The sequence below is a fragment of the Anomaloglossus baeobatrachus genome, chromosome 10, assembly GCF_048569485.1.
Source record: "Anomaloglossus baeobatrachus isolate aAnoBae1 chromosome 10, aAnoBae1.hap1, whole genome shotgun sequence".
Lineage (NCBI taxonomy): Eukaryota > Metazoa > Chordata > Amphibia > Anura > Aromobatidae > Anomaloglossus > Anomaloglossus baeobatrachus.
Genome location: NC_134362.1, coordinates 63,581,825 through 63,606,198, shown reverse-complemented (window position 1 = coordinate 63,606,198; position 24,374 = coordinate 63,581,825). Strand labels below are relative to the sequence as shown.

General features: G+C 44.3%; 1 protein-coding gene across 1 annotated transcript in view; it reads left to right on the top strand.

The window, feature by feature from the left end:
- The window catches only part of MUC6 (mucin 6, oligomeric mucus/gel-forming), a 155,588-nt gene that overhangs the window by 20,823 nt on the left and 110,391 nt on the right, over positions 1-24,374 (top strand). Inside the window, exons 10-14 of the mRNA XM_075325390.1 lie at positions 3,527-3,647; positions 8,372-8,510; positions 19,509-19,613; positions 21,849-21,921; positions 22,101-22,238. Coding sequence (XP_075181505.1) covers positions 3,527-3,647; positions 8,372-8,510; positions 19,509-19,613; positions 21,849-21,921; positions 22,101-22,238 — 576 coding nt within the window. The remainder of the gene's footprint in view (positions 1-3,526; positions 3,648-8,371; positions 8,511-19,508; positions 19,614-21,848; positions 21,922-22,100; positions 22,239-24,374) is intronic.

Genomic DNA, 24,374 nt, shown 5'->3' with positions numbered 1-24,374 from the left:
TTAAATCTGCTCTACTCAAGTTAAAAAGGACCTACGATCCGCTAATCACTGTGACCTTCTAATCCCAGATACCACAAAGCTCTCAGACTCGTGACACCTCTTCTCTAAAGCACAGCTGCACTGGAGAACCTGTCCTGTCCTCTTTACACAGACATCCCACTTATTTTAAAAACAACACAGTTATACCTAATTTGACCTGTGGAGGCGCTGCAATGAAATTATAAGCAGTGTTTGCTTGGTTTGCCCACGTTTCTGACCACTGAGAGCTCAACATGGAAAACGTTGTGCTGAGAGACCCTACTTACAAGTAGAGAGTGCTTAATATAGACTAACTATTTATTATTTTAAGGAGAGAGTGGACTTTGTTTCCCAAAAGTAACAGTAAAATTAGCTTTGTTATTGCAGCACCAGAGTCTCTGCAGAGATGCCAACTTACTCACCATCCCAGCCGGGTTGTGTCCTCCCCTGCACTCCCCAGGTCATCCACGTGTGTTGCTGACTCCTTCCCCTGCAGGGCCCTGTACATGTCACACAGGAATCCTGGGAGTGCACCTAAGATGTTTGCGCGCGCGCGCACTGGCCCTCCTCTTGAAGGGCCGGTGTGCTATTTCCAGAAAATGCCTCTCAGCCTATGGCTGAGAGGCACAGTATATTTAAGGCATCCTTACATTAGGGCAGGTGCCTGCGAAACACATACAGTTAGTCAGTATACCAGTCTGTAATACAACAAAGATTTTGTCCCCAAATCAGGCAACAAATGAGTGGTTCATGTTAAAATATAATTTTTATTACATACTTTAAAAACACATTATAACCATTAAAAAACAGAGAATAATCCTGTGGGGACCTAATATATACCCAGACTCAAAATTAACATTCATAAACAGGAGTCCAGTAATCATAATATCTAACTTGCACAAACCCAATTAGTTAGTATATATCAATTTATATATGGTTATAAAGCACAAAAATAGATCTGCAGTGCCAAAAAATCACATTATTGCATGCTGCCCTGTTTCCCATGCATTGTTTTATACATAGTCATGCTGCTAGTATCTACCATACAGACCCTAGGGCGCTATCTACAATAAGAAAAAGATCTTTATATAACTATATTAAATGGGTTTAAAGTGCCGATATCGTGCTATTGCCTGCTGCCCTGTATATAATGAATGACAATTCATAACATCTTTAGGCCAAAATAGCTACCTGATTGCAAATAATAACAGGATCTGGGTGCTCGGTCCCTCCACCCCAACGCCGTTTCGCCCTTGCTTCTTCCGGGGGCGTGTCTAATGGTAAATGGGGCTGCCTATTTATGGAAACCTCGGAGTTCATTAAATGAAGACAGCTGATCGCTTGTGAATGACGCTCGTGGTGAGGGGTGTGTATTCTTTTCTAGTTCTAACAGTCGGAGTGTCATTTTTGGTGGTCTCGTTTTTCGGATAGAATTGAGAGTCATCATTGAAGTGGTCGTCTTGATGATTTGGAGAAGATCTTCTACAATTTCTGATCTTGTCCTTTTATTAATGGGGGTGGGGTATGGTTATCGAATAGGTCATAGATATAGTCTGTCCAGAGTTGCATTTATACTTTTTTATGGGTGTATTAGGTATAATATAGAATTTATTATCTAGGTTTTTTATAGGGTATTTTATATCATTTTTCATATGTATATTCACATGGGAGTATTAATTGACGTAATTTAATTATAAAATTATTATGGTATATCAATTTATAAGGGTTTAGTTATAAGGGTTTTGATATATGGTTAAAGATGAGAGGTATATGTTTGGTATATTTATATTTATATATGTATTGTTATATAACCTATTTTTGTATAATGTATCTATATACTGTGTTATTCATTATTTATTATATATAGGAGGTATTTTTCTATGGACATATTTTGAGGGATAGGGCACTGAATATTTATAATTAAATTATGTTGGTATGAATAACATTATAAGACATAATAAATTAAATAGATTCACTTTATTTATGATCTAGTATAGTGTAATATGGATAGGCATATCCTAATATTCTTGCAGGTATTGTATGTAATAAAGTCGTGATCATGTTTATTGAATATGTATAGATCAGGTTATTTCACGATCTCTCACATTTGTGAGATTTTGTCTATGTCCCTTGTGATCGGTAGTGCGCAGAATCAGACTGAGGACCTCCGAACTTCCTGGTCGCGCGTACATGGAGACGTGGCTTGCGTGTCAGGCTTGCGTTCCACACGCGCGACGCAGTTAGTTCCTGTGGGAGGTACCAAAAGCCGGATTCTGCAGCCAATACACACCCCTCACAACGAGCGTCATTCACAAGCGATCAGCTGTCTTCATTTAATGAACTTCGAGGTTTCCATAAATAGGCAGCCCCATTTACCATTAGACACGCCCCCGGAAGAAGCAAGGGCGAAACGGCGTTGGGGTGGAGGGACCGAGCACCCAGATCCTGTTATTATTTGCAATCAGGTAGCTATTTTGGCCTAAAGATGTTATGAATTGTCATTCATTATATACAGGGCAGCAGGCAATAGCACGATATCGGCACTTTAAACCCATTTAATATAGTTATATAAAGATCTTTTTCTTATTGTAGATAGCGCCCTAGGGTCTGTATGGTAGATACTAGCAGCATGACTATGTATAAAACAATGCATGGGAAACAGGGCAGCATGCAATAATGTGATTTTTTGGCACTGCAGATCTATTTTTGTGCTTTATAACCATATATAAATTGATATATACTAACTAATTGGGTTTGTGCAAGTTAGATATTATGATTACTGGACTCCTGTTTATGAATGTTAATTTTGAGTCTGGGTATATATTAGGTCCCCACAGGATTATTCTCTGTTTTTTAATGGTTATAATGTGTTTTTAAAGTATGTAATAAAAATTATATTTTAACATGAACCACTCATTTGTTGCCTGATTTGGGGACAAAATCTTTGTTGTATTACTTGTTACAAGTGGCATGAGTAATTTTGGTATCTGGTTGATTAAGTATACCAGTCTGCTAGCTAGTTGTCAGGTCCCATTACCCCTGCGTCCGTCACCTTTACCTAAGTCTTCCTTCCCATACCTGTCTATCCCTGGCGTGCCCACCATTCCTGTCTATACTGGCCTGGCCAGCCTACTTTAGTTACCCTGTCTGTACCCGTCTATACTGAATCCATCACCTGTCCTGGGGGTCAGCTGTCACAATCCCAGTCACTTCCCTGTGAGTGGTACCTGGCATCAGTCTCATGGTGGGCACTAAGTTAAGCCCCTCCCTCTAAAGGGTAAGCATGGGTCCCCCCTATGGTCCAGTGAGTCCACTAATCCCACTCGTTGACCCTACACAGTGTTACAATTATTGATAGAGGACAAAAACAGTGTGGTTTTTATCTTATCAAAGCAATTTACTGAATTAAAAAGATTGTTTGCTATAGATTGTTATTTATAGGGCCCAGAGCATACATTCATTAGGCTTATTATAGCATGATGGTAACATATTTTTATACATCTTCCAGGAACTGTCCTTGACGACCTTTCGAGAAATTCCACCTGTGTCTCAGTCAGCGACTGCCCCTGTTTTTTCAATGGAGAAGTGTATAGTCCTGGAGACCATATTCGCACTGAGTGTAGTGTTTGGTGAGTTCAGAAATTACTAATGGTGAAAGTTCTTCTCTCCAGCGTATGCCAAGTGGAGAGAACAAAGGAAAATTATTACATTTGTGATCAAAACAATGCAAAAGTAAAATCTGGCCTTATTGGAGATACACATTTATATCCCATACCACCTTTGTAGACATTTCGGCAGAGTGTGTGCATTATAATGGCTGCGATAAATGTGATTTAATATTGAGAACAATTCAGGGAGAGATTTCAAAGAGGCCAATGAGTGACTGGAGAGTTGCAGGTGGAGCATTATCTGTGTGAATAGTGTTCAGTTTTACTACCCTTCCTTGTTTAGGCATCCAGTAGTTAAACTACAACTGTTAGCTTTCATTAAATCCGCTGCCCTCAAATGATGATGAGATGACTCTGCTAACCCTGTCACAATCTACACAGAAAAGCTAAATCCCCTGTCCTCAAATGATAATGAGATTACTCTAGTAACTCTGTCACAATCTGCACAGAAAAGCTAAAACCCCTGTCCTCAAATGATGAGATGACTCTACTAACCCTGTCACAATCTGCACAGAAAAGCTAAATCCCCTGTCCTCAAATGATAATGTGATGACTCTACCTATCCTATCACAATCTACACAAAAAAGCTCAATCCCCAGCCCTCAAATGATGATGAGATGACTCTGCTAACCTATCACAATCTACACAGAAAAGATTAATTCTCTGCCCTCAAATGATAATGAGATGACTCTGCTAACCCTATTACAATCTACACAGAAAAGCTAAATCCCCTGCCCTTAAATTATAATGTGATTACTCTACTAACCCTGTCATAATCTACACAGAAAAGCTAAATCCCCTGCCCTCAAATGAGATGACTCTGCTATCCCTATCACAATCTACACAGAAAAGCTAAATCCCTTGCCCTCAAATGATAATGAGATGACTCTGCTAACCCTGTCACAATCTACACAGAAAAGTTAAAACCTGAAATGCCTAAAGAAGAAATGTTTGTCTATTGGTTGTGCTTCTGAAAACAAGAATAAGTCAGGATTCTTTATAGTTATTTATTAAATAGAAGTCAGATTTTAATGATATGTCATTGGCAGCTGTGAGGAATTACACCAAGTCGCCCCCTAGGTCACAATTACACATTGTGCTGCCTATTAAAAGCACAATATAACCATAGTAGTATGCATAGAGACCCCTCCAATGACATGTAACACTGGGTGGGGACCTAGGATCTAGCCAAGTAAATTTACTAATAATTCTGTACATTACAATTGTTTTTACAAAATTAAACATAACATGAGGTTGCAAATAATCTGTGCCAGTTATTACTAACTTCCCTATTTGTTCAGTTTACTATACAATGCCTTTACCGTTCACACTGGGTCACGTAACATCACAACTTCCTTATGCGATTCACATTAGAATATATTATGACAAGTGGGAAATATGCTAATCTCTCATTCCATCACCAAGCGATGTGACCGGCAGACAAGTAATCACTTCTCAGACGTCTGTGCCTTCTTATTTATATAGATTTGGCTCAGGACACTATTATTGGGTTACAGGCTCTCAGGTGCTCATGGGTCTCTAAGGTTCTCACCTTTACACATTTATCCATGATTAAATCTTGAGCAATAAAACCACAAAAGACACAGACAATAGTCTTCACCTATTTAGTGTTAAAGACGCCTGATCTGCTAATCCACAAACTCATTATATTCATATTTTCCACTGAAACCATGTGATAGATAAATAGAAGGATAGATAGATAGATAGATAGATAGATAGATAGATGATAGATAGATAGATAGATAGATAGATAGATAGATAGATAGATAGATGGATAGATACATGGATAGATAGATAGATAGATAGATAGATAGATAGATAGATAGATGATAGATAGATAGATAGATAGATGGATAGATACATGGATAGATAGATAGATAGATAGATGGATGGATAGATGATAGATAGATAGATAGATAGATAGATGGATGGATAGATGATAGATAGATAGATAGATAGATAGATACATGGATAGATAGATAGATAGATAGATAGATAGATATGAATAGAGGGATAGATAGATAGATGGATGGATAGATGATAGATAGATAGATAGATAGATAGATGGATGGATAGATGATAGATAGATAGATAGATAGATAGATAGATAGATAGATAGATACATGGATAGATAGATAGATAGATAGATAGATAGATAGATAGATGGATGGATAGATAGATAGATAGATAGATAGATAGATAGATAGATAGATAGATAGATAGATGGATAGATAGATAGATGGATAGATAGAGGGATAGATAGATAGATAGATAGATAGATAGATAGATAGATAGATAGAGGGATAGATAGATAGATAGAGGGATAGATAGATAGATGGATAGATAGAGGGATAGATAGAGGGATAGATAGATAGATAGATAGATAGATAGATAGATAGATAGATAGATAGATAGATAGATAGAGGGATAGATAGATAGATAGATAGATAGATAGATAGATAGATGATAGATAGGTAGAGGGATAGATAGATAGATAGATAGATGGATAGATAGAGGGATAGATAGAGGGATAGATAGATAGATAGATAGATAGATAGATAGATAGATAGATGATAGATAGGTAGAGGGATAGATAGATAGATAGATAGATAGATAGATAGATAGATAGAGGGATAGATAGAGGGATAGATAGAGGGATAGATAGATAGAGGGATAGAGGGATAGATAGATAGATAGATGATAGATAGGTAGAGGGATAGATAGATAGATAGAGGGATAGCTAGACGATAGAAGGATGGATGGATATCTAAATAGATAGATAATAAAAGGATAGCTAGACAGAGGGATAGATAATAGATAATAGATAAATAGATAATAGATAGATAGATGATAGAAGGATGGATGATAGATAGATAATAGTAGGATAGATAGAGAATAGTAGAAGAACAGATAGATACTATAATAGAAAGATAGATGGATAGATAAATAGAAAATAGAAGGATAAACAAGTAAATAAATACATAATAAAAAGATAGACAGATAGATAACAGAAGGATAGATAGAAAGATATGTGATAGATAAAAAAGAATTCACAGATAAAATAGGATACTGTAGATGATATAACGGTGTTCAAAATATCTATAGCCACAGAGAAATTATCCCTTTAAAATGTAGTAAAACTATATTACATAGACTCATTAAAAATAACAAAATGACCCCATAAAACTATACATATAAAGAGGGGAAACAAGAGGATCCATTAAAAAAATAATACTGTAGAGAGGGGAGAGGGCACCTACAGTTTCCCTATAAGACCTGGTCCTCATACTTGGTAGTTACTACCGGCGCCTCAGAGGTTGGCACCCTAAAATTGCATAATGGTAACATAGGCTAAGCCCTATTGATCCCTAATAAAGCATCTAAAAGCTAAAAAAGGCAAAATAGCAAAAAATAAATTCTTAGCCTTCTGATAATGCTCTGGGAATAACAATCAGGACAGCATTCAGCATATAATCATAGATAGAAAATACCTCCACAATATGAAAAGGTGACTTGTTCAAAACCATGTTCCCACCTTCGGCGTCATTGTTCTTAGTACTGTAGTTGTGTAAATTAGAAACCAAAAAGAAAGGAGTCTTTTAGTTTTGCCAAGAATAAACATAGTATCCAGATAAGCAACACTGTAATATTTAATATTAATTTATTTAAAAAATTTTGCTCCAGGATACAAACAATTAATAGAAACAAAAATAAATATATAAGGATGGGATATAGTGCAAAAGGGGAAAGAACCCCATGTGCCCCCAGAATATAAAGAGCAGTAAATATAATATATTAGTTTAGTAATGAGAAACAGTGGAAACTAACATTATATGGTGCCAAGTAATTGTAAATGATAGGACTACATCAAATGATGGTAGCTCACTAACATACATGAATAATCACACATAAAGGCAACCAGCACCATTCACCCATAACTAGCAGCTCAATCACCGTCTGGTACCGGGGTTACATGTGGGGACAATACCTCCAAAGTCCCAGTGACTTCACTGCTCTTGGTACTGTAGTTGTATAAATTTGGTTCTTACTTATAGAGAACCTGTCAGCATGGTTTTGTAATTATTTTAATGTACAGTAGAGATGTGGCAGTAATGAGCTGTAATACAGATTAAATTGAATTATTTGGAGAAGAAATCCCCTTGGTGGTTCTTCTTTAATCCCCATTTGAAGTTTTCTGCTAATTAGATTTAGGTGCTAAGGGGCAGACTGTACATTGAGTCTTCTCCTCCCTGTCTGTGATTCCCTGGCCCCTCTGCCTGTAGCATGGGAGGGGGCAGTAGACAGGGGGCAAGATCTGCGTCTTCTACAACTCAGTCCCATTCAATTGTAAGGGGATGAGCTGCCATGATACATAAAGTCCCTAAATAGCAATATATTACTGTCTCCCGCCGGATTCATAGACCAAGTACGAACCATGATACACAAACTTGACAGCCATGTTTATGCCGGTGAGGCTGTTGAGGTCGGGTTGGGAGATCCATGTCTGGTCCTTGATTCAAGGACCTCAAAACACAAAAGGCAGTGTGACATGTGAAGGCAGTTATAAAAAAGTGGATCTCTCTTTGTGATCTCATGTAACCCCTTACAATTCATTCCTTGAATGCTAAATACAAGCTCTAATGTTTTGTTTTTTTTTATTGCAGTGAGTGCCAAATGGGTCAGTGGGCCTGCAAGAATACCCCCTGTCCAGGTCGTTGTGCCATAGAAGGGGGCTCTGTTGTCACAACATTTGATACCGACACATATCGATTTCATGGAGACTGTATTTATGCCCTGGTCACGGTAAGTTCATAATTTAGGTGTATATGTGATGGCAGAAGTACGGCCCGAACTGGAGGAATACTAACGATAGAGACTATCTATAAGAGTAACTAGCCAAAACGTATTGAGAAAGTTGTGAATAAAAACAAGATGAAAGAAATGTCCCTCAGACAATCCAGACAAAAAGATTCCCCATATAATAGAAAAAGGCATTTATAATGATAGTCAATGGTAACACAGTGCTGTACCTATTAAAGTCCACAAGATGGCCTCAGTGTGCCATAAAGGGGTAAAGAAATAGATATAGATAAATGGCAGAGAGAGAAAAAGAAATATAGAGGAAGAAATATATAAGACAATGAATATGGCGCACAAATACTTGCAACATGACAATCACCAAATGACCACAGCAAAGCATAAGATAGGAGAAGTGGAGATCAGGGAAAGAGGAGTCACAGAACAGTTCTATAAAAATGCAACCTGATATCCTATCTAATGAGCAAAAACCCAAAATAAATGCCTGAAACTACAATTTAAGAACAATATGCAAATAAATACATTTTATGGAAAACTTTGAGAGTAAAGGCCACTTTACGCACAACGACGTCGCTAGCGAGGCCGGGTGTGCGTCACAAATTCCATGACCCCAACGACATCTCGTTAGCGATGTTGTTGTGTGTAAAGCCCCCTTAAGGCGGATTTACACGTTGCGACATCGGCAACGATATATTGTCGGGGTCACGTCGTTAGTGACGCACATCCGGTGCCGTTAGCGATATCGCAGCATGTACATCCTAGAAGCGACGATCACCGATCGCAAAAACGTCAAAAATCGTTAATCAGTGACACGTCACTCCATTCCATAATATCGTTGCTGCTGCCACAGGTACGATGTTGTTCGTCGCTCCTGCGGCAGCATACATCACTATGTGTGACAAGGCAGGAACGACAAACATCTCCTTACCTGCGTCCACCGGTAATGCGGAAGGAAGGAGGTGGGCGGAATGTTACGTCCCGCTCATCTCCGCCCCTTCGCTTCTATTGGCCGACCGCTTAGTGACATCGCCGAATGCACCTCCCCCTTGAAGGATTGATTGTTCGGCAGTCACAGCAACTTCGCCGACCAGGTATGTGTGTGTGACGCTGCCGTAGCGATAATGTTCGCTACGGCAGCAATCACCACATATCGCATGTGCGATGGGGGCGGGTGCTATTGTGCTGGACGTCGCAGCGTGTAAAGCCCGCCTAAGGGTCATTAAGCACTGCTCGGTGCCTGATCCACTTCTATCTTATGCTTTGCTGTGGTGCTTTGGTGATCGTCAGGTTGCAATTTTGCAAGTATTTATGCAACATATTCATTGTCATATAGTAAGGCTATTTTCACACATCAGTTTTTTTCCATCAGGTACAATCCGGAAAAAAACGGGTAAAACGGATCCGGTACCGCATCCGTTTTATCCCCATAGATTTGCATTGTTACCGGATTGTACCTGATGGCTTTGCGTTGCATCCGTTTTTTTCCGGATGCGGCAAAATTAATCAAAGCGGCTGCCGGAGGCAACGTGTATTGCAACGTTTTTTTGTCCGGCAAAAAAAACGCATTGCGCCGCATCCGGCCGCTGCGGCGCATTTTCCAATGCATGCCTATGGACGCCGGATGCGGCGCGATGCGGAAAAAACTGCATCCGGCCGCCGCATGCGGTATTTTCCACTGCGCATGCGCAGTAGCATGCGCAACAGGAAAAAAACAGACAGCCGCATGTAAAAACTTATGCAAAGGATGCAGTGTTTTCACCGCATCCGTTGCATAGCTTGCACAGCCGGATTGAGCCGCAGAGCTCAAACCGGATGTGTGAAAGTAGCCTTATTCCTATTTCTTTTCCTCTTTATTTACAATTTATCTATCACTATTCATTTCCCACTTTATGGTCCACCGAGGCCATCTTGTGGACTTCAATAGGTACAGCACTGTGTTGCCGTTGATTTTCTGTCATTGTTTGTATGACTATTAAATGCCTTTTCTATTATATGGGCAATCCTTTTGTCTGGGTCTTCTGAGTGACCTCTATCTTTTATCTTGTTTCTATTAACAACTTTCTCTAAAGATGTGTGACTTTACTATACATTTTAGCTATTTACTCCTGACGCTTATAGACAGTTTCTGACTTTTTTGAGAAGAGCCTTATATTTGATGGCCAGTTATAGGTTGTCTACCATAGATAGAGACAGTGGCAGACACAGACAGAAGAGGCCACTGTGCAGGAGCAGTATATGGGCTCGCTCATCACTAGTTACAAGTACTGAGCACCCGAGCATGGTAGTGCCCGCTCATCACTAGTTACAAGTACAGAGCACCCGAGCATGGTAGTGCCCGCTCATCACTAGTTACAAGTACTGAGCACCCGAGCATGGTAGTGCCCGCTCATCACTAGTTACCAGTACTGAGCACCCGAGCATGGTAGTGCCCGCTCATCACTAGTTACCAGTACTGAGCACCCGAGCATGGTAGTGCTCACTCATCACTAGTTACCAGTACTGAGCACCCGAGCATGGTAGTGCTCACTCATCACTAGTTACGAGTACTGAGCACCTGAGCATGGTAGTGCTCGCTCATCACTAGTTACAAGTACTGAGCACCCGAGCATGGTAGTGCCCGCTCATCACTAGTTACCAGTACTGAGCACCCGAGCATGGTAGTGCCCGCTCATCACTAGTTACCAGTACTGAGCACCCGAGCATGGTAGTGCTCGCTCATCACTAGTTACAAGTACTGAGCACCCGAGCATGGTAGTGCCCGCTCATCACTAGTTACCAGTACTGAGCACCCGAGCATGGTAGTGCCCGCTCATCACTAGTTACCAGTACTGAGCACCCGAGCATGGTAGTGCCCGCTCATCACTAGTTACCAGTACTGAGCACCCGAGCATGGTAGTGCCCGCTCATCACTAGTTACCAGTACTGAGCACCCGAGCATGGTAGTGCCCGCTCATCACTAGTTACCAGTACTGAGCACCCGAGCATGGTAGTGCCCGCTCATCACTAGTTACCAGTACAGAGCACCTGAGCATGGTAATGCCCGCTCATCACTAGTTACCAGTACAGAGCACCTGAGCATGGTAATGCCCGCTCATCACTAGTTACCAGTACAGAGCACCTGAGCATGGTAGTGCCCGCTCATCACTAGTTACCAGTACTGAGCACCCGAGCATGGTAGTGCCCGCTCATCACTAGTTACCAGTACTGAGCACCCGAGCATGGTAATGCCCGCTCATCACTAGTTACCAGTACTGAGCACCCGAGCATGGTAGTGCCCGCTCATCACTAGTTACAAGTACAGAGCACCCGAGCATGGTAGTGCCCGCTCATCACTAGTTACGAGTACTGAGCACCCGAGCATGGTAGTGCCCGCTCATCACTAGTTACAAGTACAGAGCACCCGAGCATGGTAGTGCCCGCTCATCACTAGTTACAAGTACAGAGCACCCGAGCATGGTAGTGCCTGCTCATCACTAGTTACAAGTACAGAGCACCCGAGCATGGTAGTGCCCGCTCATCACTAGTTACAAGTACAGAGCACCCGAGCATGGTAGTGCCCGCTCATCACTAGTTACAAGTACTGAGCACCCGAGCATGGTAATGCCCGCTCATCACTAGTTACAAGTACAGAGCACCCGAGCATGGTAGTGCCCGCTCATCACTAGTTACAAGTACTGAGCACCCGAGCATGGTAGTGCGCGCTCATCACTAGTTACCAGTACTGAGCACCCGAGCATGGTAGTGCCCGCTCATCACTAGTTACGAGTACAGAGCACCCGAGCATGGTAGTGCCCGCTCATCACTAGTTACGAGTACAGAGCACCTGAGCATGGTAGTGCCCGCTCATAACTAGTTACGAGTACTGAGCACCCGAGCATGGTAGTGCCCGCTCATCATTAGTTACGAGTACTGAGCACCCGAGCATGGTAGTGCCCGCTCATCACTAGTTACGAGTACTGAGCACCCGAGCATGGTAGTGCCCGCTCATCACTAGTTACAAGTACAGAGCACCCGAGCATGGTAGTGCCCGCTCATCACTAGTTACAAGTACAGAGCACCCGAGCATGGTAGTGCCCGCTCATCACTAGTTACAAGTACTGAGCACCCGAGCATGGTAGTGCGCGCTCATCACTAGTTACCAGTACTGAGCACCCGAGCATGGTAGTGCCCGCTCATCACTAGTTACAAGTACAGAGCACCCGAGCATGGTAGTGCCCGCTCATCACTAGTTACGAGTACAGAGCACCTGAGCATGGTAGTGCCCGCTCATAACTAGTTACGAGTACAGAGCACCCGAGCATGGTAGTGCCCGCTCATCACTAGTTACGAGTACTGAGCACCTGAGCATGGTAGTGCCCACTCATCACTAGTTACAAGTACCCAAGCACCCGAGCATGGTAGTGCTCACTCATCACTAGTTACGAGTACAGAGCACCCGAGCATGGTAGTGCCCGCTCATCACTAGTTACGAGTACCCAAGCACCCGAGCATGGTAGTGCCCACTCATCACTAGTTACAAGTACTGAGCACCTGAGCATGGTAGTGCCCACTCATCACTAGTTACGAGTACCCAAGCACCCGAGCATGGTAGTGCTCACTCATCACTAGTTACGAGTACTGAGCACCTGAGCATGGTAGTGCCCACTCATCACTAGTTACGAGTACAGAGCACCCGAGCATGGTAGTGCCCACTCATCACTAATTACGAGTACCGAGCACCCGAGCATGGTAGTGCCTGCCCATCACTAGTTACGAGTACTGAGCACCAGATCATGGTAGTGCCCGCTCATCACTAGTTACAAGTACTGAGCACCCGAGCATGGTAGTGCTCACTCATCACTAGTTACGAGTACTGAGCACCCGAGCATGGTAGTGCCTGCTCATCACTAGTTACGAGTACAGAGCACCCGAGCATGGTAGTGCCCACTCATCACTAGTTACGAGTACAGAGCACCCGAGCATGGTAGTGCCCGCTCATCACTAGTTACGAGTACAGAGCACCTGAGCATGGTAGTGCCCACTCATCACTAGTTACGAGTACTGAGCACCCGAGCACGGTAGTGCCCGCTCATCACTAGTTACGACCACAGAGCACCCGAGCATGATAGTGCTCGCTCATCACTAGTTACGAGTACCAAGCACCCAAGCATGGTAGTGTTCACTCATCACTAGTGACAATTACTGAGCACCTGAGCATGGTAGTGCTCACTCATCACTAGTTACAAGTACTGAGCACCCGAGCATGGTAGTGCCCACTCATCACTAGTTACGAGTACTGAGCACCCGAGCATGGTAGTGCCCACTCATCACTAGTTACGAGTACTGAGCACCTGAGCATGGTAGTGCCCACTCATCACTAGTTACGAGAACTGAGCACCCGAGCATGGTAGTGCTCACTCATCACTAGTTACGAGAACTGAGCACCCAGCATGGTAGTGCTCACTCATCACTAGTTACAAGTACTGAGCACCCGAGCATGGTAGTGCCCACTCATCACTAGTTACGAGTACTGAGCACCTGAGCATGGTAGTGCCCACTCATCACTAGTTACAAGTACTGAGCTCCTGAGCATGGTAGTGCTCACTCATCACTAGTTACGAGAACTGAGCACCCGAGCATGGTAGTGCTCGCTCATCACTAGTTACGAGAACTGAGCACCCAGCATGGTAGTGCCCACTCATCACTAGTTACGAGAACTGAGCACCCAGCATGGTAGTGCCCACTCATCACTAGTTACGAGTACTGAGCACCCAAGCATGGTAGTGCTCACTCATCACTAGTTACGAGTACAGAGCACCCGAGCATGGTAGTGCCCGCTCATCACTAGTTACGAGTACAGAGCACCTGAGCATGGTAGTGCCCACTCATCACTAGTTACGAGTACTGAGCACCCGAGCACGGTAGTGCCCGCTCATCAATAGTTACGACCACAGAGCACCCGAGCATGATAGTGCTCGCTCATCACTAGTTACGAGTACCAAGCACCCAAGCATGGTAGTGTTCACTCATCACTAGTGACAATTACTGAGCACCTGAGCATGGTAGTGCTCACTCATCACTAGTTACAAGTACTGAGCACCCGAGCATGGTAGTGCCCACTCATCACTAGTTACGAGTACTGAGCACCCGAGCATGGTAGTGCCCACTCATCACTAGTTACGAGTACTGAGCACCTGAGCATGGTAGTGCCCACTCATCACTAGTTACGAGAACTGAGCACCCGAGCATGGTAGTGCTCACTCATCACTAGTTACGAGAACTGAGCACCCAGCATGGTAGTGCTCACTCATCACTAGTTACAAGTACTGAGCACCCGAGCATGGTAGTGCCCACTCATCACTAGTTACGAGTACTGAGCACCTGAGCATGGTAGTGCCCACTCATCACTAGTTACAAGTACTGAGCACCCGAGCATGGTAGTGCTCACTCATCACTAGTTACGAGAACTGAGCACCCGAGCATGGTAGTGCTCGCTCATCACTAGTTACGAGAACTGAGCACCCAGCATGGTAGTGCCCACTCATCACTAGTTACGAGAACTGAGCACCCAGCATGGTAGTGCCCACTCATCACTAGTTACGAGTACTGAGCACCCGAGCATGGTAGTGCTCACTCATCACTAGTTACGAGTAAAGAGCGCCCGAGCATGGTAGTGCCCGCTCATCACTAGTTACGAGAACTGAGCACCCAGCATGGTAGTGCCCACTCATCACTAGTTACGAGAACTGAGTACCTGAGCATGGTAGTGCTCACTCATTACTAGTTACAAGTACTGAGCACCTGAGCATGGTAGTGCTCACTCATCACTAGTTACGAGTACAGAGCACCTGAGCATGGTAGTGCCCGCTCATCACTAGTTACGAGTACTGATCACCTGAGCATGGTAGTGCTCACTCATCACTAGTTACGAGTACCGAGCATCCGAGCATGGTAGTGCTCCCTCATCACTAGTTACGAGTACTGAGTACCTGAGCATGGTAGTGCCCGCTCATCACTAGTTACGAGTACTGAGGATCCGAGCATGGTAGTGCTCGCTCATCACTAGTTACAAGTACTGAGCACCTGAGCATGGTAGTGCCCGCTCATCACTAGTTACGAGTACTGAGCACCCGAGCATGGTAGTGCCCACTCATCACTAGTTACGAGTACTGAGCACCCGAGCATGGTAGTGCCTGCTCATCACTAGTTACGAGTACTGAGCACCTGAGCATGGTAGTGCTCACTCATCACTAGTTACGAGTACTGAGCACCTGAGCATGGTAGTGCTCACTCATCACTAGTTACGAGTACAGAGCACCCGAGCATGGTAGTGCCCACTCATCACTAGTTACGAGTACTGAGCACCTGAGCATGGTAGTGCTCACTCATCACTAGTTACGAGTACAGAGCACCCGAGCATGGTAGTGCTCACTCATCACTAGTTACGAGTACTGAGTACCTGAGCATGGTAGTGCCCGCTCATCACTAGTTACGAGTACTGAGGATCCGAGCATGGTAGTGCTCGCTCATCACTAGTTACAAGTACTGAGCACCTGAGCATGGTAGTGCCCACTCATCACTAGTTACGAGTACTGAGAACCTGAGCATGGTAGTGCCCGCTCATCACTAGTTACGAGTACTGAGGATCCGAGCATGGTAGTGCTCGATCATCACTAGTTACAAGTACTGAGCACCTGAGCATGGTAGTGCCCGCTCATCACTAGTTACGAGTACTGAGCACCCGAGCATGGTAGTGCCCACTCATCACTAGTTACGAGTACTGAGCACCCGAGCATGGTAGTGCCTGCTCATCACTAGTTACGAGTACTGAGCACCTGAGCATGGTAGTGCTCACTCATCACTAGTTACGAGTACTGAGCACCTGAGCATGGTAGTGCTCACTCATCACTAGTTACGAGTACTGAGCACCCGAGCATGGTAGTGCTCACTCATCACTAGTTACGAGTACTGAGTACCTGAGCATGGTAGTACTCGCTCATCACTAGTTACGAGTACTGAGTACCTGAGCATGGTAGTGCTCGCTCATCACTAGTTACGAGTACTGAGGATCCGAGCATGGTAGTGCCCGCTCATCACTAGTTACGAGTACTGAGGATCTGAGCATGGTAGTGCCCGCTCATCACTAGTTACGAGTACTGAGGATCCGAGCATGGTAGTGCCCGCTCATCACTAGTTACGAGTACTGAGCACCTGAGCATGGTAGTGCTCACTCATCACTAGTTACGAGTACTGAGCACCCGAGCATGGTAGTGCTCACTCATCACTAGTTACGAGTACTGAGTACCTGAGCATGGTAGTGCCCGCTCATCACTAGTTACGAGTACTGAGTACCTGAGCATGGTAGTGCTCGCTCATCACTAGTTACGAGTACTGAGTACCTGAGCATGGTAGTGCTCGCTCATCACTAGTTACGAGTACTGAGGATCCGAGCATGGTAGTGCCCGCTCATCATTATATGTCACTTTTGTGACCAGTTACTGAAATATAAATATCTGGTAGTAGAGGTGAGGACTGGGGGAGGACAGGGGTTTTGTATTATTACTATCCTGCACCTTTCAGATTTGTACATTTTAACATTACATTTATAACTATTTTTCATCACTACTATTGGTATTAAGAGGTACACTTTACTGTAAAGAATCATATTTTTCTCAATAAAAATATAATTTTAGAAAAAACACTAAAACAAATCACTAAAATATTACCATATAGTAAAAAGTTAAACAAACTATAAAATACCAGAACATTCCTAATCTAGTGAACTATTACACTTTAAGATATATCTATAACTTAATTATGACGTATTCCATACATTATAAGATTTGTTTGTCTGATGTTTTTGTCCTTCAAGCAAAAAAACTTTATTAAAACATTTCAAGTAAATAGAGGGGAATCCTCTTGATGTGGATCTCCATCAATTACAGAATTTCTATAAAAATGATCTCTCTCGGCAAGGGACAGCAGATTAATTTAAATTGGCACCATGTAACTTTTCATTTTCCCTGTGGAGGTGCCATTGTGAGAAATTGAACACTAGTCAGTTTCCCCAACCTATACAACTAATTTTTGGTTGTCCCTTCAGCTGAATACCCAGGGATCGTCATATATTATGAGCATAGCCTCTTCTGAACTAAAGGCTGCTTTACACGCTGTGACATCACTAGCGATCTCGTTTGCGATGTGACACGCCAGATTGCAGATGCAATCTGCCGAGATCGCACATGTGACCGGCGCTATAAAAACGGCGTGTCACATCGCTAACGAGATTGCTAGCGATATCGCAGCGTGTAAAGCACCCTTTAGGGCCCCACTACGAGATCACTAGCAATTGCTAGCGATGTCCAGCACAATAGCATCCGCCCCTGTCGCACATGCGATATGTGGTGATTGCTGCCGTAGCGAACATTATCGCTATGGCAGCGTCACACGCACATACTTGGTCGGCGAAGTTGCTGTGACTGCCGAACAATCCCTCCTTCAAGGGGGAGGTGCATTCGGCGATGTCACTAAGTGGTCGGCCAATAGAAGCGGAGGGGCGGAGATGAGCGGGACGTAACATTCCGCCCACCTCCTTCCTTCCTCATTGCCGGTGGACGCAGGTAAGGAGATGTTTGTCGTTCCTGCCTTGTCACACATAGTGATGTGTGGTGCTGCAGGAACGACGAACAACATCGTACCTGTGGCAGCAGCAACGATATTATGGAATGGAGTGACGTGTCACCGATCAATGATTTTTGACGTTTTTGCGATCGGTGATCGTCGCTTCTAGAGTTTACATGCTGCGATGTTGGTAACGGCGCCGGATGTGCGTCAGTAACAACGTGACGCCGACAATATATCGTTGCCGATGTCGCAACGTGTAAAGCCCGCCTTAAGGGGGCTTTACACACAACAACATCGCTAACGAGATGTCGTTGAGGTCACGGAATTCGTGACGCACACCCGGCCTCGTTAGCGACGTCGTTGCGTGTAACAGCTCCGAGCGTCTGTTAACGATCAAAATTACTCACCTTATCGTTGATCGTTGACACGTCGTTCATTTTCAAAATCTCGTTGGTCGTTGTGGACACAGGTTGTTAGTCGTTCCTGAGGCAGCGCACATCGCTACGTGTGACACCCCGGGAACGACGAACAACAGCTTACCTGCGTCCTCCGGCAATGAGGTGGGCGTGTCGTTAATGCGGCTGTTCTCCGCCCCTCCGCTTCTATTGGCCGCCTGCCGTGTGACATCGCTGTGACGCCGCACGAACCACCCCCTTAGAAAGGAGGCGGTTCAGCGGCCACAGTGATGTCGCTAGGCAGGTAAGTACGTGTGACGGGTCCTAACGATGTTGTGCGCCACGGGCAGCAATTCGCCCATGACGCACAACCGACGGGGCGGGTGCTTTCACCAGCGACATCACTAGCGATGTCGCTGCGTGTAAAGCCCCTTTTAGGAAAAGAAGTTAAACCAGACACGTGTTTGGTGATAATGCCCCTCCTTTGTGCAAAGCAGGAGATCTAATCTGGTTGGGTGAGAGACCTCTGACTGGGCCTTTTTGAAGAGGTTATTTGAATATTTAATTTCCCAGAGGAGCGTTGCAAGGCTTATAAGTCTCCTTACACCAGCATGTCACTCTCCACAATGACAAACGTTCCCCCCTTAGACCCAATTTTTTTTTTGACACTTTTCTACAAAGAGGCCATAGATCCACCAATAAAGTGTATACAATCTGACTGATATTAATTATTTCATGCAATTAGTTTGACAAATTTATTGACTTTGTTAGTTTTTTTTTATTATTCAGTCCACGGCAAATACAGAATCCTCTAGAAAAATAAATATTTTTTATCTATTAGTGTTTAAATGTCTTCTAAAAGTAAAAGCCTCAAAATGAAAACACTCAATCATAGTCAAATGTTTGTAGGCACCTTGATAATTTCCATCTTTGTTTTCTTTGTCCTTATTGCTAATTTTTGTCTCTTTTTGATAATGGTACACAGAGCCCTAACTTTCCCGATGGAGGAAGTGTGATGGGAACATTTGAGAAGTGCGGAGTGAGCTCTTCAGAGACTTGTTTCACCAATGTTATCTACACATCTTCAAGTGTGAGTTTTTTCTGCTTGTAATAAAAATTAAAATTAAAGCTCCTGGGTAGTACGGTGGTTCAGTGGTTAGCACTGTTGCATGGTCCTTGGTGCAAATCACACCAAGGACAAAGTCTGCAAGGAGGTTGTATGTTCTTCATTTGTTTGCATGGGTTTCCTCCATGTTCTCCGTTTTTGTAATTATGTGACTGCAGGATAGCGAGGAAAAGGGGGCACCTATAATGTCCCTCAAACTAGGGGACCGTAGGCTATCCCTGACCTCCAGATTACTCCTGAAGGTGGATATGCCAGAGTCCTGTGCCTTACCTTTCTTCTGACCAGATCTAATCTATTACCCCCAGGGAAGGAAGGGGCAAGAGTGTAATGTAAACACAGATTAAGACAAACAGGGTTAAACCCAAACTCAGATACACTGCAAATTCACAGAAATAAATAATAAGAGACTAAGGAGAAAAGTAAGAGCAAGAAGGCAGCAACAAAAAGACAACAAGGGTTAACACCACAACCGCTCACAGCAATAATGCTCAACAAGCACCAGTAAGTCCGGATCACAAAATCTCATCAAAAAGCATGTTTTATATATATATATATATATATATATTTATATATATATATATATAAATATATATACGGTATATATGTATATATATATATATATATATATATATATATATATATATATATACTGTATATATAACACCTATGTCAGCTATTGCTGGCATTAATGAAATAGTCCAGCCAGCATATATAGGAGGGGAGCAATTGTGACTGGCTTCGCCATAGCATGTGATCAAAGAGACTAACAAGCAGCCCAGCAGAGATTAACTCTTGCTAGCCTGCTTAAGTCTGTGGGTAGACGCCAGTGTCTCCCTGCCCTGATAACAGATATCGGAGACGTTATCAGGCAGAGTGCCAGAATGTGTAGTTTCCACAGATCCTGACGCCGCCATGAGAGTTGGCAATGCCTTAAAAAATCTCCATGTGACAGATTTCCTCCAACATTCCAGAGACATACGGATAGGAAATATAGATTGTGAGTCCCAATGGGGACAGTGAGGTTGATGTTTGTACAGTGCTGTAGAATATGAGCAACCATAATATAATGCATATACAATTAAAAGAAGTACAAGGATTGACATTGATAGATCTGCCAAATATTAGTAAAATGGCTTACAGAATCTGTTGTAGAGCTTTTAGACAAATCTCTTGCACGTAGTCAGCTCTATTTTATTTCAGCTGGACACTTTTGATGGAAAAAATGGACAAACAATGTTTCTTTAACCAGCTTGGATAAAATCCTGATCCTGGTTGAGCGTGAGCCACAGAACACAAAACTGATCTCATACCAAACTGTAGGATCAGCATTGTGATCTATTTCCTGGGGGGCTGGAAAAGTTCAAATTGGCCCTTACTGTCATGCTAGGTATGGGGAAGTAGCTCACGTACGGCGACAGGGAAGGGAGGAGGAAACCCTGCACTTAGGGAAGGGGGAGATGGTGACCCCTGACCAAACCTTCCGCTAGCATCTGGCTTCCCTCACCACCCTAGATAGGATCTGCACGTATGTGCTGAGCAGATACCTGACCCTGATAGAACCTGTGCTGGGTCCTAGGTAGGGAACAGAAGGGATGAGTGCTTGGTCAACCCCACTAAGTTTTAAGGAACACACAGGGAGCACACACAGGGAAAGAATTGGAAAAACATATCTCCAGGATGACTCTGGGAGAGGTACTGCAATAAATAACCAAGTAACTTCAGCGGGATACAGGCTGACTGCTGCTTGCATCCAAGGATTGTGTAGGAATAACTCTATCACCAGCAAACACCAATGGGAAATGTGGGTATTTAAGGACACAAGGGGAAGTGATGATGAATAGCAGCTGAAGGGTGAGGATATCCGCAGGGTCCTAAAAGGAAAGGGATTAACCCCAAGCAGAGAAGATACATATGATACCATTACACCACAGCAGGAAGAACCGAATGTCAGGGAGCAGTTTGTGTAGCCAAACGCTGTGACCTTCTACTGTCTGTCAATGTTGACACACCCGTGACACTTAGTAACCATAGTAAAAAGAATATATTTGCTGTTGTCTGCAGATCATGAATCATCCACCTATGCAGATTAAATTATACTGTTAGGAGGTGCTGGTAATTTTTTTAATGAATTAATGCAAGTTTCTTGTAGTATTTATACAGATACTGACCATTATTTTCTCCTAAATTTCTATACTGCAGAGCATAATAATACTGTCAAAGCAGGATCAAATTACAGTGGATGGACAGATAAAACAGCTGCCATATGTTACAGGTGAGTGGAAACCTGCAGGAACCAAATCTTTCAGGGGAAAGGAAAAGCCAAAGTTGTCTGGGATCAGTTATTTCCTCTCTCCCCATTGAAAATACAGGAACACTTTGCCAACTGCTATTATATCAACTTCAGTCAACTTCTCACTGAATTATTTCTGACAATGTCGGTTCTTCTTACAGATGAAGTTATAGTGATACGACCCTCCTCCACAAACATCCTGCTCTTCACAACGTTTGGTCTTGAGATCATGGTGCAGAGAGTTCCCGTCTTCACTGCTTACATTAAGCTGAACACAGATTACTTTGGAAACACTAGAGGTGAGAATTTTTGGAAGACTTGAGATGAAACAACTGATAATGAAATGGTTCAAGTGTCTAATTTTGTGAGTTAACATTGGACATTTTTATGGTTTCCTTGCTGTCCGATTTGTTTTGATGGACCCTAAAGGGGGCTTTACACGATAGCGATATCGCTAGCAATTTGTAGCGATAGCGAGTGTGTAAGTACCCGCCCCCGTCACGCATGCGATTGTTTGTGATCGCTGCCGTAGCGAACATTATCGCTACGGCAGCGTCACACGCACTTACCTGGTCGGCGGCGTCGCTGTGACTGCCGAACAATCCCTCCTTCAAGGGGGAGGGACGTTCAGTATCACAGCGACGTCACCGCAACGTCACTAAGCGGCCGGCCAATCAAAGCGGAGGGGCGGAGATGAGCAGGACGTAACATCCCGCCCACCTCCTTCCTTCCGCATTGTGGCCGGCGGCAGGTAAGGAGACGTTCCTCGCTTCTGCGGTGTCACACATAGCGATGTGTGCTGCCGCATGAGCGATGAACCACCTGGATAAACAACCCTTACCGATTTTTGAGTTTGGGACGACCTCTCCATGGTGAATGTGTGAAGCCCCGCTAGTATGTGTCGGTGCAGTACCTTCAGGGACTCCACGTGGATGGAACAGTCTGGTCACAGGTAGGGAACCTTCTTTTAGGATTGTCGTGACGCCACTCTCAGTATTGCGGTCAGCGGGGACCGCCACTGCAGATTAAGGGATGCCTGGGGCTGATGGTGGGTGCAGTCAGTATATTAGCCCCCTGAGAGTGAGGCAAGCCCCAGGCCCCGGTGTATGTGTGTGGGACCACAGGTCGCAGAATGACTCAAACACAGTCCAAGGAGTCTTTCAACGTGTTTACTCACTGTTTGGAGGTCACGGTGAGATGCCCGGGCGACACTGTGATAACCAGGTTGAACCAGGAATTCCAGGAGGCCGTTCTGAGGGTAGCTGTCCACTCGCCTTCCTTGCACTCTTTCTGTTTTAGGAGGATCCTTTGCTTGAAGCGTGGTAGGACCCCTCCAGGGAAGCTGTTACCACCCTGCTCCCCTCTCTCTGGCTCGTCTGCCGGCAGCGTGGCCTTGGTGGGATGGCTTCTGGCCCTGTCCCCTTATGGGCCTGGTGATTGCTGCTTGGCTCAAGCTCTGTGTAGTCGTGGTGAGGGCATGAAGTACCCCCCCCACCTGTAGGTTAAGCAGCTCTGGATGATCTGCTGCCTGTACTGGGGACCTAGTTCCCCTTGTGTGCTCGGATACCGGGATCTCCGTACTCAGCCACCCTTCTCTCTGGATGATTTTCAGGCCGACCCACGGTACTCCTTTCTCCCCCGCTTTCAGCTACTGCACTCCTCAGGACCTGTCTCACACTCTAGAGCTCCTCTGCCCTGCTTCCTCACACTTCAACTTCTTCCTCCAGACTCTCCTCTTCCTCTCTCTCTCTGCCCTGCTTCCTAGCAACCAGCCCCTGAACACACCCCCAGCTGGGAATTGAAAGTTAACCCCTTGTGGCTACCCAAGGGTCCCCTCTGGTAATGTGGGAGGCCTGGTCACTATATGTTTGTGTGTGCACCTCATCCTGGCCTTTGGAAATTACCTGGAAGCATTGCTCCCGCATGGGTGCAATACTCTGTGGTGCCTGACCAGGTCAGGGGCGCCACATTCCCCCTTAGTTATCATCAGCACGTCCTCGGGCTGCAAAGACAAGAGAAAGAAAAAAGGTAATTACAAACTTTTCCCACACAGGGGCAATTATTTACATTTAAACATACCAGGTACCATTCCACCACCAACCACCCACATGTCCGAACCCCACCCAAAAACCTCCAGGAGGTAGGTCGCCGGTCCTTTTGGTGACCAGGGCTGGGCCATCACATTCCCCAGACCTTTCCTCCAATCTTCCTCTCCTGAGGAGAGTGGTGTAAGGTAGGCCCCATAAACAGGCGTACCCGCTTCCGAGTGTTGGAGGGCAGGCCCCATAAACAGGCGTGCCCCCTTGTTGGTGCAGAGCCATGCCCCTCAACAGGCAGACTCTGGGGTTGATACCAAGGAGGTAACTTTTTACAATGCAAAGTTTGTGGTTAAAGCCAGTTCATAACCAGTGGTCTAACATTTTAAGGAGGTCTCA